Source organism: Heterodontus francisci, chromosome 9 (genome assembly GCF_036365525.1).
Source record: "Heterodontus francisci isolate sHetFra1 chromosome 9, sHetFra1.hap1, whole genome shotgun sequence".
NCBI lineage: Eukaryota > Metazoa > Chordata > Chondrichthyes > Heterodontiformes > Heterodontidae > Heterodontus > Heterodontus francisci.
The window spans coordinates 85,071,444-85,085,185 of record NC_090379.1 but is presented as its reverse complement, the minus strand read 5'-3'; the positions used below and the strand labels follow the sequence as shown (position 1 = coordinate 85,085,185).

Here is a 13,742-nt window from a genome sequence, read left to right as displayed (position 1 = left end):
TTAGTATTCACCTTTATCTTATCTGTCAGGGAAATCTCATGGCCCCTTTTCGCCCTCCTAATTTCCTTCTTAAGTATACTCCTACATCCCCTATACACCTCGAGAGACTCGTTTGATCCCAGCTGCCTATACCTGACATATGCCTCCTTCTTTGTCCTGACCAGACCCTCAATATCCCTCATCAACCAAGGTTCCTTAAACTTGCCAGCCTTGCTTTTCCATCTAACAGGAACATGCCGGCCCTGAAATCTTCCTATCTCACTTTTAAAAGCCTCCCACTTGCCAGTCAATATACAAATAGTCTGGATACAAAATTGGCTCAGTGGCAGGAAACAAAGGGCAATTATTTATGGGTGTTTTTGCGAAGGGAAGGCTCAGAATGGGTCCCCTGCTTTTTGTGGTATATATTCACGTTTTGGACTTAAATGTAGGGGGAATAATCAAAAAGTTTGCAGATGACACAAAAATTGGCCGTGTAGTTGATAACGAAGAGGATAGCTATAGACTGCTGGAAGTTATCAATGAACTGGTCAGATGGGCAGAAAAGTGGCAAATGGAATTTAACCCAGAGAAGTGTGAAGTGATGCATTTGGGGAGGTCAAACAAGACAAAGGAATGCACAACAAATGGGAGGATACTGTGAGGTGTAAAGGAAGTGAGGGATCATGGAGTGAATGTCCATAGATCCCTGAAAGTAGCAGGACAGGTCAATAAGGTGGTTGAGAAGGCATATGTAATCTTTTCCTTTATTAACTGAGGCTTGGAATATAAGAGCAGGGAGGTTATACGGGAACTATATAAATCATCAGTTCAGCCACAACTTGAGTACTGTGTGCCATTCTGGTCATCTCATTGCAGAAAGGATGTATTTGCAATAGAGAGGATACGGAGGAGATTTATGAGGATGTTGCCAGGAGTTGAAAATTGCAGTTATAAGGAAAGATTGGATAGGCTGGGGTTGTTCTCCTTGGAACAGAGGATGCTGAGGGTAGCTTTGATTGAGATGTACAAAATTGTGAGGGGCCTGGATAGATAGATGGGAAGAGCCTATTAGCGTTAGCAGAAAGGTCAGTGACTAGAGGGCATAGATTTAAAGGGATTGGTAGAAGGATTAGAGGGGAGATGAAGAAAATGTTTTTCACCCAGAGGGTGTTAGGGGTCTGGATCTTGCTGCCTGAAAGGGTAGTAGAGGCAGAAAACCTCATCTCGTTTAAAAGGTGCTTGGATGTTCACCTTCAGTGCTGTAACCTGCAGGGCTACAGACCAAATGCTGGAAAGTAGGATTTGGCTGTGTGACTCCTTTCTTTTCGGAGGCGCAGACACCACGGGCCAAAGTGGCTTCTTTCTTTACCGTAAACCTTCTATGATTCTACGATTCTAAAACAGTTCAAAAGTAACTTCACGCACAAATACACAAAACATTTCATTAAGGCTCACCTTTGCTTTCTAATTCTGCTTTTCTCTTTTTGGCCCAAATGTTATAGTAGTTTTCTGCCAGAATCTCTGTCATTACCTAGGTCATAAACCAACAGTAACAAAAAAACAAAAGGTGTCACTGGATTAATTAATAATTTTGGATCGACAGTTTAAAATTTTTTCTATTCAAGGGTAAAAGTATGCATGGACAGAGAGGAAAAATAAAAATAGTAATTAAGACTGTTATCTAAAATTTGTTGGAACAGTATGTAGCTGTCTTACAAAGAAGCATTTAGTGATTTTTTTCGTGCATGGGATGTGGGCATCGGTAGCTAGGACAAAATTTATTGCCCATCCCTAATTGCCCTTGAGAAGGTGGTGGTGAGCCACCTTCTTGAACCGCTGCAGTCCATGTGGGGTCGGTATACCCATAGTGCTGATAGGAAGGGAGTTCCAGATTTTTGACCCAACAACAGTGAAGGAACGGCGATATAGTTCCAAGTTAGGATGGTATGTGGCTTAGAGGGGAACTTGCAGGTGGTGGTGTTCCCATGCATCTGCTGCCCTTGTCATTCTAGGTGGTAGAGGTCGCGGGTTTGGAAGGTGCTGTCTAAGGAGCCTTGGTGCACTGTTGCAGTGCATCTTGTAGATGGTACACACTGCTGCCACTGTGCGTGGGTGGTGGAGGGAGTGAATGTTTGTGGATGGGTGCCAATCAAGCAGGTTGCTTTGTGCTGGATGGTGTTGAGCTTCTTGAGTAATGTTCCAGCTGCACCCATCCAGGCAAGTGGAGAGTATTCCATCACACTCCTGACTTGTGGCTTGTAGATGGTGTAGATTAAATATATTAATTATAAGAAACAATAATGAGTAGAAATGTTCGATCCAATTTGGCATAGTTTACAAATAAGTTTCCAGTTCTTTATTTTTCTTTGTATAGAACAATGAAGACAAGGCAAGTTAATGAATGGAGTTTGCTCTGAAGAAAACTTGCGAAAAGGTTTTCACCGACAAAAGCATGTCCTGCATCAAAATGATCAACGCACTGTTCTTTAAAAAATTATGTTGCATCAGATCCAAGAAAAATCAGAAGAATTAAATCATGGCCATGGACCTTCATTCCAATAGCTCAATTTTCACTCAACCCAACTATCATAAGTAGAAGGGCAAGAAGATGTTTAACAAATGCACATCACACTAGTTAAATCTGGAAGCTAAAACTATTAGAATAATTCTGCCATTAAGAGAGGAACAGAAATGATATATACCGCATTATATAGGCTATTATGAAGCGAGAAATTTGAATTGTTTATTTTTAATGTAGTCCTGTTATTTGTACTTCAGAAAGGGTTCACTCCAACCAATTTACATCAGCATTATTAGCTACATTTCTTTGAAAGGCAAAAGTGTTCATTTTACATCCTGTCATAGCTAATGATATATCACTGATATGTTATGCCGATAGGATGAGATAAAGAAGAACGGGAGGAGGCTTAAGTGGAGCATAAATGCCGACTGGCCTGTTTCTGTGTGTATATTCTATGTAATTCTATGTTTATAGGAACCTTGTTAAGATATCATCACAGGCAGGAATATCATCAACATGTTCATCTTGGTGTGATGCCAGTCTAAATTGTAATTAACAAGTGTTGTCATGTGCCATTTGAGATGAGTGGAGACTGCAGTTACTGGCCTGGATTTGGCAGTTAGCAACGGCGCTCGTCATTGACCTCTAAGACAGCTGCCTACCAAGATCCACTGATCTCTGAGGTGTGGATTTCCCTTTCCCGATGCCAGTTTGAATCTGGTGCCAAGTAAAGGAGATCTCCAGGTGTCCAGCAACAGCAATGTCATCAAGCAGAGTAGGCAGTCAATCACATTAAAGTATTCTCACAGACAGCAGACCAGGAGGTAAAATGCATGAATGTTTTGACTTTTTAATTAAAATTTTACAGAAAGCACAAAATAAATGATTGGGACATAATATGGGATTATGGTAGAAACTGAAATATCATAAATAAACTTAATTTTTTTTTATCATAATGGATAAACTTGATACTCCACAAATACAAAATTAGTTTTGCAGGGACTCTGAGGCTTCTCAGAAATAAGTAACATCTGCACACACAAGTACCAGGCAATGACCATTTCCAACAAGATAGAATCCAACCACCTCCGCTTGACATTCAATGACATTCCTATCAATGAATCCCCCACCATCAACTTCCTGACTGTTACCAGTAACCAGAAACTTAACTGGACCCGCCATATAAATGCTGTGGCTATAATGGCAGGTCAGATGCTGGGTTTCTGCAGCAAGAAACTCACCTGTCCACCATCTACAAGGCAGAAGTCAGGAGTGTGATGGAATACTCTCCACTTGTCTGGATGAGCGCAGCTCCAACAATGCTCAAGAAGCTCGACACCATGCAGAACAAAGCAGCCTGCTTGACCAGCACCCCATCCACAGCCTTAAACATTCACTCCCACCACCACCAATGCACAGTGGCAACAGTGTGTACCAGATACAAGATGCACTGCAATAACTCACCAAGGAACCTTAGACAGCATTTTCTTAACCCGCAGCTTCTACCACCTAGAAGAACACCACCACCTGCAAGTTCCCCTCCAAGTCACTCACCATCCTGACTTGGAACTATATCGCCGTTTCTTCACTGTTGCTGAGTCAAAATCCTGCAACTCCCTACCTAACTGCACTGTGGGTGCACCTACAGCACGTGGATTGCAGTGGTTTGGACCAAGGCTGTAATGAGGTCAGGAGCTGAGTGGCCCTGGTGGAATCCAAACTGAGCGTCAGTGAGCGAGTTATTGCTGAGCAAGTGCTGCTTGATAGCACTGTTGACAACCTTCCTTCACTTTGCTGATGATACAGAGTAGACTGATAGGGCAGTAATTGGCTGGGTTGAATTTGTCCTGCTTTTTGTGGACAGGACATACTTGGGCAATTTTCTACATTACCGGATAGATGCCAGTGTGGTAGCTGTACTGGAACAGCTTGGCTAGGGGTGCTGCTAGTTCTGGAGCAAAAGTATTCAGTACTATTGCTGAAATGTTGTCAGGACCCATAGTCTTTGCAGTATCCAGTGCCTTCAGCCGTTTCTCGAGACCACCTGGAGTGAATCGGTTTGGCTGAAGTCAGGTATCTGTGATGCTGGGGACCTTAGGAGGAGACCAAGATGGATCATCCACTCGTCACTTCTGGCTGAAGATGTCTGAAGCATTTGCATCCTTTTCTTTTGCACTGATGTGCTGGGCTCTCCCATCATTGAGGATGGGGATATTTGTGGAGCCTCCTCCTCCTGTTAGTTGTTTAATTGTCCACCAACATTCATGGCTGGATGTGGCAGGAATGCAGAGCTTAGATCTGATCCGTTGGTTGTGGGATTACTTAGCTCTGTCTAGCACATGCTGCTTCCTGTGTTGTAGCTTCACCAGGTCTACACCTCATTTTGAGGTATGCCTGATGCTGCTCCTGGCATGCCCTCCTGCACTCTTCATTTAACTAGGGTTGTTCCCCCAGCTTGATGGTAATGGTAGAGTGGGGAATATGCTAGGCCATGAGGTTACCGATTGTGGTTGAATAGAAATCTGCTGCTGCTGAAGACCCACAGAGTTTCATTGATGACCAGTTATGAGCTGCTAGATCTGTTCGAAATCTATCCCATTTAGCACGGTGAAAGTGCCACACAACACGATGGTGGATATCCTCAATGTGAAGACAGGACTTTGTCTCCACAAGGTCTGTGCGGTGGTCACTCATACCAATACTGTCATTGACAGATGCATCTGCAACAGGTAGATTGGTGAGGACGAGGTGAAGTTGGTTTTTCCCTCTTGTTGGTTTCCTCACTACCTGCTGCAGACACAGTCTAGCAGCTAGGTCCTTTAGGACTCGGGAAGCTCGGTCAGTAGCGGTGCTACCAAGCCACTTTTGGTGACGAACACTGAAGTCCCTCACCCAGAGTACATTCTGTGACCTCTACTGACCTCAGTTTTACAAGGACTCCTTGGTGGTATACTCATTTCAATGTTGCATTTATATTAATTTCGGCATTCAGCTCTTAAGTTCATTCTAAATCAGGACTGTGAAAAGGTGTCGAGGCAGAGCAGGCTAGTGAAACTGACTGAAAGTTGGTGAGCAGGTGTCATTTAATATCACAGTCGATGACTCCTTCCATCTTTTTGCTGCTGATTGGAGAGGAGGCTAATAGGGTGGCAACTGGTTGTTTAGATTTATTCTGTTTAGAGTGGATAGGATTATACTGGTCAATTTTCCATACTGTTGGGTGAATACCGACATCGTAGCTGCATTGGAATAGCTTAATTAAGGGAATGGCTAGTTCTGGTGTGCAATTCTTCAGCAACAGAACTGCAACTGTTGACCATAGCCAGTTTCATAATGTCACATGGATTGGTCAATATATCTATATCAAAATAAATGTAAACTGTCTTTTTAACCATTCCAAATTGGCATTGCATGATGAAACTTTACAAGTTCTGGGTTAACAGGATAGTGGGCATACAACATAAATTTCAGCAAGCAATTTAGAGTGCTCAGGACTTGGGTTTCACTAGCTCAAGTATAACTGAGAGTAAAATATTTAAAAGAGATGAGTTTTTTTTTGGGAAACTTTCTCATCAAGCCTTTTGTTTAAAAATGAAAGTGAAGAGAGCCCGAATCATAGTGCAATATTTGAGAAGCAGTTCGGTAGATGGAGGGCAGAGGAAAATATGAGGGTAGTCTCTGAGAAAACTCAATCAAATGCTACTAACCTGATTCTCTCTGGAGAGCAAAGCATTAGACAAGTCAACGGGAACAGGGGTGTATCCTCCTGAAACCTTCAAGAAACAATACGAGAAATTACCACCACAAATACAGCATCATTTTAATTTTAAATTGGAATAATTTACATCAAAGCACATGTACAATTACAACTGACAGAATATTCAATAAAAACGTTCAAACTATTTATTTTGTTTATATTACTTGACATCATTTGTATGAAGTGAAAATGGTCTGGATGCAGTGAGATCTAATGGCCCCTATATTAACGTGGAGATGGGGAGGGTGCCGGGGAGACTGGAAACAGCCGAAGAACCTGCTAAGGCTGGGGACATGGGGTTCTTGCCGAATTTAACGGCAGGACATGTTTACCATCTTTTTATTTCATTTCTCATGAGGCAGATGGTCAATCAGGTGGTCAGCTGTTGGGCGGGAGGCCCTAGCTGGGGATGGTTCCAGACAATATGGGGGGAGGGAAGGTTATGGCGATCACGGCCTGGAAAGAAAGGCTTTGGGGCTGTGGATGGGATTGGCCACGATCAGCTAGATGAAAGGAATGGGACATTGGGGCTTGGTGGGGGGCAATGGGGGAGGTCAGTGGTTGCAGCAGGTGGTAGGCTGAAGAAGCACAGTTGTTGCCCCTGGCCCAGGAGTGCTGTAAAAAGTACTTACCTTGTGGAGCAGGCAGCTCCCGCATCCCTTTCACTCTGGGTTTCCTGTTCCCTGGGAAACATGACCAGTACTGATAAAATTTAAATTAGGCTCCCGACTGCACTGTGGAAGCGCAATTTAAATATGTTAATGAAGTTTGCTGTCATGCCGCATCAGGACACTGACACCATGAAATCCACTGCTGTACAAAAGGTCAGGCATATAAGCACAGGGTTGGGCCTTGTTCCTGATATTTTCATTTTTACTCGCCCTCCATCCCCTTCCCATCATAGGGGTTTAATATCAAGTTTAATATATCTGAATAATTTGGGAAAACACTAATGCATATTAATTCAGCAAGGTAACTGGTAATAAAATCATTGCTGAGCAAGTGTCTGCTGGGTGGCTAATAGATTCATTCAAATCCATGATCTACAGATAAATGCCTCATATAAAGGTATGATCAAGTCAAACATACTAAAAGGTTATATGAAAAATTGAATTTAATGTGAAATCCTTGAAGTTTTTCTGTAATATATCATAATGAAGTTCTAGGAACAAATTTAGAAGATGAAATAGACCATGGAAGAGGTTTGCTGTACCTGAGAAATCTTGCGCAATTTCTCACTTTCCAGGTGCTGGATCATGGCCTCACTTTCTTTTGTCCTTTCAATGTTCCAATTCAAAGCCAGCATGACTCGGAAAGATTCCTTGGCTGGCCAGCGATAAAATTCTTTTTCCTGTATTTGAAGAATTGCTCATGTCACCTATTTAAGACTGCATTAGCAAATGTGCAGAATGAATTCCGAACACTGTGTAACTCCCCATAAGTGCCAAATAGTCACAGCCTGTACCATATTTTTCAAGAATACAAACATGGACTTCAAAACTTGTTCTGAGGGTTAGGATATTCTATTATAGTAGTAACACAGACAGTAATTTTGTGAAGTGAATTTTTCCCCCAATAAACACCAAAATGTTCCAATAGTCAATCCTGTATTATATTGCTGTTGTATTAACAACAGTCACAACACATGTGACTAACAGCTGACACTGTAGCAAAGAATTGTTTCATGTGATCTAGCCTCAGGATGTTTTGACCACCATCTAATCAATGAGGGTGGTTTGGCTCAAAAGCCAGTAACATCGAGTCAAAAACTATCAAACTCTAAAATAACTTTATATTTATTTAAAATAGTTAAATAGCTAAAATAAAACTTGCAAAACTGTTTTATAACTGCTGCTGCCAAACATTTATTGCCTGGTAATAAATATTCTATCCCAGCATTTTTTATGCATTTAAGAATAATCAAAATATATTTTTAAAAGGATTTGATGTTGTTTTCAAAGGAAACTGAGAGATTTCTCTCTGTACTTTTACAGAGGTGGTTAATGTTTGCAAAACAAGTGAATTAAGGGAACAATTCAAGTACTCTTACTTTTAGGTTCAGTCTCGCTATTTGAGTCCAGTCCAGTTGAGGCACACACCAGGCAAACTTTGTACTGCCTCCTCATTTCAATGATGTTAGCGTGCAGTCCAGCAACAAAAGTACTGCGGTTTGCTCACACTCAACAGTGGGCCAAGCAGCGTGCATAGCTAGCATGTGTTTCAGTTAGGCTTCCACATCTTAAAGGCAGCCTCTTAAAGGGAAACTGCACGCATTATACAGACGCTGTTGTAGACTGTGAGGAATTATCTACAAGAATAAACATAGAAAATGCAGCAACTGGCAAGAGAGAAGGCTCCCAGGTTTTCCGATGTGGTGCTGCAGGCATTAGTACAGGAGATGGAAAGGAGGAGAGAAACAAAGCTTCTGAAGGGGACCAGGAGGCCCTCAAGGCACACCCGGAGAAGGGAATGGGAGCAGGCGGCCAGGGAAGTCAATACCTGGAGTCTCAAGGACCTGCATGCAGTGCTGCAAGAAGTTCAATGACCTCATATAGGTCAGTGAATACATCTTCAAAGGATATCTCCTAGCCACCAGTCCAGCAACCTCTCATGCCGCTCAACGCACAACATCCCCATCACTCACCTATCAGCAATCAGGATGCAGGCCTAACATTCAGATGTTCTACCTCCCCCTCACACACCTTCCAATGCTGCCAGCTTCACACCCACATCTCGCAGCTTCCTAAACACAGTGCAACACAATCACTGACATTCTTCCCTGTCTCTTGCAGGACAAAGTGGTCCATAACAGGAGACAGCAAAGCAGAACTGGAGGCACACAGGTAAGCCTGTATCAGCTGAGCCCTCTGGAGGAGACAGTGCTCTGCATCATGGGAACAGAAGTGACAGAGGCTGTAGTATCTGTTGTTGCCAAGAAAAATCAGGATGATGGTATGTTCCTGCCTGACACCCCTCCTCAAATCCTACCTCACCATCATCCTGCTAGCTGCATGAAATGCAAGCTATAGATGGGGCGAGCATGGGCCTCGCTTGCTACCCACCCCCCTTACCTCACCTCAACCCTCCCTTTCTGCAATTATGCTTTCAGACACACAAACTGTCACCTGGCCAGCCACTGCAGCCTCATGATGAAAGGTGACAGCAGCACCAGACCTCTAATCACAGTCACCAGCTCAGATACTGGCACTGCATGTATCTTGGTATGGATTCGGGATCTGCAGGTGATGGGTCACCGGGAACAAGTGGGCTGCAGTGAAGCCAGAGGGAAAGGATGGGTTGTGTGCCAGTTCACCAGAAGGTGAAATGGCAAATGAGTTTTTCTGCAGGGGATTCAGATGAGGGCTTCAATGGGGCGGCGTACAGGAGAATGCTGAAGAGCATGAATACAGAGATGCTTTGAGCATTGGCAGATCTGCCAGACATTTTGTAGGGGAGCATGGAAGAGTCTAGCTCCAACTTAACACAGGGCTTCACACAGAGCTCGCAGCCCATCCTTTCCAGTGTGGAAATGGTGGCCAACCCCATGACAGCATTTGTGGACCCAGTCATGATGCAGCGTCTGGTACCCGAAGTCTCAGCTTTCATTGCAGCACAGACGGAAGCCACCCAACATCTCAGTGCTACAATGGCAGCTCAGACTGAAGTCATGAGATCTATGCTTGGTGCCATGCAGGTTCAGACTGTTGCTAGCATGGCTGCAGATCTCAGTGCTCAAAGGGACATTCCTTTTGTCTTGTGACAGTCCAACAAACTGTGCTCCAACAGATTACTAGGATCACTGATGTGCCACTCTGGGGTGTACCAGTGAGTACCAGTGGCTCTCTGGTATATTAAATTGCTGTCCTCTCTCAGGATGACTGCATTCATGTTCCTATCACTGCCACTCCACCAGTGTCCTTGAAGTTGCCTCTCAGCCACCCAGCCCAGACTGCTGCCACCCTTGCCAAGGTGGTGCAGTCTGAAACTGGGCCCTCAAGTTTAACAACTGCTTGAAGTTGTCCTGCAAGGCCATCTGCAGTCTCACCAATGAAAGTCAGCAGCCATCTAACAGCCATGCTGCAGCCACTGGGGTAGCACTGTGCAGGAGCACTAGGCCAGGCAAAGGCACCTACAAGACAGGCAATAAGGGGAGTCACAAGGGTGAATAGTTCAGTTTTTTATGTATTATTGGATGTGCTGTTGGATAAAGTTGTTATGGAAAGTTATTTTTTTTTGTGGCTTTTATTTCAGGATTTTGGCCAAGATGAAGTGAAGGTGGGGAGTTTTGGAGCAATGGTGATGACGGGATGATATCTTAAGGGAACTGTAGTCTCAGATCATCTGGAGCAAAGGGGCCCTGGATGTCTCCTCCCTGCTTTCTCCTCCAGAGATGGTCTCCAAAAAACTGGTGGCAAGGGCTGCTCTGTCATGATAGCAAGATTGTGGAGGATGCAGTAGACCGCCACAAACCTGGACACCCACTCTGGTGAGCACTGGAGGCTCCCCCAAGTGATTCCAGGCAGCAGAACCATTGCTTCAGGATGCGGATGATTTGCTCCACGATATTCCTTGTGACTGCATAACTTTCATTATAGACATGGTGTCCTTGTCTGGTCGAGTGGCAGGCAGCGACATGAGCCAGGCATATAGAGGGCATCCCCTGTCACCAGGCAGACAGTCTCTGGTTCGGCCTTGTGGCCCAAAACAGTAGGAATGGCTGGCTGCCTCAGGATGAAGGCAATGTGACTGCTGCCAGGATAACGGATATTCACCAACATGATGTCCTGGACATGGTCACACACCAACTGCATGTTGATGGAACGGATGCCCTTGCAGTTCCGCTACATCCCTCCATTTAAATGCGGGACCCACAGAGCCACGCATGTGCAGTTGTTGGTTCCCTGCACCACTTGGAATCCTGCTACTCTGGCAAAGCCACCTGCCGGTTCCTCCTACTTCTCTGTAGTAAGAAAGAAGACTATAAAGTCCAGATGTAGCAGCGATCTGGAAGAAAGTGATACTCGTATATTGTCTTGGAACAGAAGGCCAGTGCATAATCGAACAGCACACAGAAGAGACGTCCAAATTTGATACGGCGGTAAGTGCTCTCGAAAAATACTTCGGGCCAAAGAAAAGCGTGATGTTAGAGCGATACGCATTCCGCCAGAGATCCCAGGGACGTGATGAGTCCATTAAACAATACGTGACAGCATTGCAGCAACTGGCATTGACATGTAAATTCGACACTCTAACCAACAAACTAATACATGACCAATTAATTGGGAAAACTTCAATTCCACGAATTAGGGAACATCTCCTCATGGAAGATGATGATTTATTGCCCATCCCTAATTGCCCCTGAGAAGGTGGTGGTGAGCTGCTTTCTTGAACCGTTGCAGTCTGCATTGCTCTGAGATAAATCAGATATATATATATATATATCCAGCAACCCGGCAAAACATAACACTAACAAGTCAACAAAACTCCTCCAAGAACACACCACAGTATTTCCACGAACTTTGAAATGAGCAACAGTGAGTCAAAATCACCTCACCTGCAAGTTGGATGGGGGTGGGAGGGGGGGTCCCTCATGCAATTGAATGAATGTTCAGCTGTGAGTGAGTAAGCGAGGGTGTTAATTGGACCCGCATGGTCCAAATGGGAAGAACATGTGTCAAATCATCCAGGGAGGCTGACTGATGTTGCAATCTATCCACTCTGCATGCTTCCTGCGCATGGATTGCACACCCACCCTAGCGCCCTGTCAGTCAGAGTGTGCTCCACAGGCTGAGCAGAAGGTGGCTGGAAGTGTTCTGCCTGCAATTATTTCTCTTTGGGACTCCTGTAGTGCCGACATCACTACGGAATCCACTCTTGCGGCCTTAAAGCTTTTAAAAATACCATTATACCTTTAGCAAAAACAAAATTCAGCCTAAAAAAAATGTGGATTAGCACTGTATGGATGAACCCTGCTTTTATTCCATCTGACCTGGCATTACCAGTGAAAACTAATGCCAAAGAAACTCACTACACGATGAAAAGCAATTCATAAAATTCAGTGTACTAATGGCAGTGCTGTTAAAAACATACAATTCAACATAAATCATGCTCTAATGTACACCAATCCAATTCCCTGCAATTTACATTGGGGAAAAAAGAAGCAATCAATCAGTCATTCAAGATACTTTAAGGCTTCAGCCATAACTGCATATCACTATTTCAAAATACAAGAATTCTGCATGTCTAATAGCAAGAAATGATCATCACAAGACGGACAACAGCTATAGGGAGATTAAAAAAAAATAGTGGTCATAAATGGCAAGCATCAGTCGAAAATAAAATAGCTGAACTTTTGCCAGAAGCAAAATGCACCCTTTTAATTGTTACAGTAAACATTTCTGTTTTGAATGATGGTTTAATGATTATCAATTAACGGTCAGTGAATCTTATGCCAGCAATTCAATTTCAGGGGTCAGAGAACTGGCACACGTTCTCAAGCTCTGCTGTCAGAGATAACAGTAGCATCTGCATCTTCTAACTACATTAGTGCCCAACAATCAGCTAGTGCATTACTAGATGTACCAGAAAACTGTTAACATACAATTCATTGGTGTTTATGATAAAAAAAAAATAGAATTACTCATTTGTTAATTTTATTTGAGATATTTAATTATGGTCATCCAGGTATAGAACACAGTGCTACAGCGTTTCCAAGCCAAACTATTGAGAAATCCATGCAGCTAAGGGGTTTTTTTGCCTGATATGGAATTCACACTTCTCTCAATAGAGATAACCCTCACTTAAGGAGTCTGAGAGCTTAGATGCAAGTTGGCCAGAGCCAAGATTTAGTCGTAGTATTGCTGCAGTTTAACCAACTAAAACAATGCAACCTATTATCAATAAAAAACACAGATTAACATCCCTTACCCTTTCTGTTAAAGTTTTATAAGGTCTCAGTAATGGATGAGTCCTCATATTTTCATTGATTGTATCACTATATGTCCATCCATTTTGCAGCTATAGAACAAAAAACAAAACTATAGCTCCTGAGCTGAAATACAGATCATGACTTTGCAGTTGATAAAAGTTAGACATCACAAGCAGTCCAGCATATTTTTCTTTCTTTTTTGATATGTTTAGATTTCTACTTTACTCCACACATTACAAATCCTCAAATTTAAATTGGTACTTGATTTTTTTTAAAGCATTCTTTTCATTCCTCCTATCTTCAATGTACATTTGCTACTTCTGATCCATTACCAGCTCTGGCAGAACAAACATTGCTCCTGGCCCTTAACGCCAAAAGAAAATGCACAAAACTATCTCTGTACAACACAACCCTTATTAGAATTTGATATTTATTTGGCTTCCAACATCTGTTCAATCATAGTTAGATAACAGCAAAGGTGACAGTAATGTTAATTTCATGACAGAAAAAGATTAGGCTACAAATTTGGATTTGCTGTGGACACCTTCTCGGGT

General features: G+C 43.1%; 1 protein-coding gene across 1 annotated transcript in view; it reads right to left on the bottom strand.

Annotated features, from left to right (window-relative positions):
• Window positions 1–13,742, bottom strand: part of ryr3 (ryanodine receptor 3) — a 423,842-nt gene that overhangs the window by 186,518 nt on the left and 223,582 nt on the right. The window contains exons 55-58 of the mRNA XM_068038163.1: window positions 13,188–13,277; window positions 7,474–7,611; window positions 6,211–6,276; window positions 1,438–1,513 (exon numbers count right to left, since the gene is read on the bottom strand). Coding sequence (XP_067894264.1) covers window positions 1,438–1,513; window positions 6,211–6,276; window positions 7,474–7,611; window positions 13,188–13,277 — 370 coding nt within the window. The remainder of the gene's footprint in view (window positions 1–1,437; window positions 1,514–6,210; window positions 6,277–7,473; window positions 7,612–13,187; window positions 13,278–13,742) is intronic.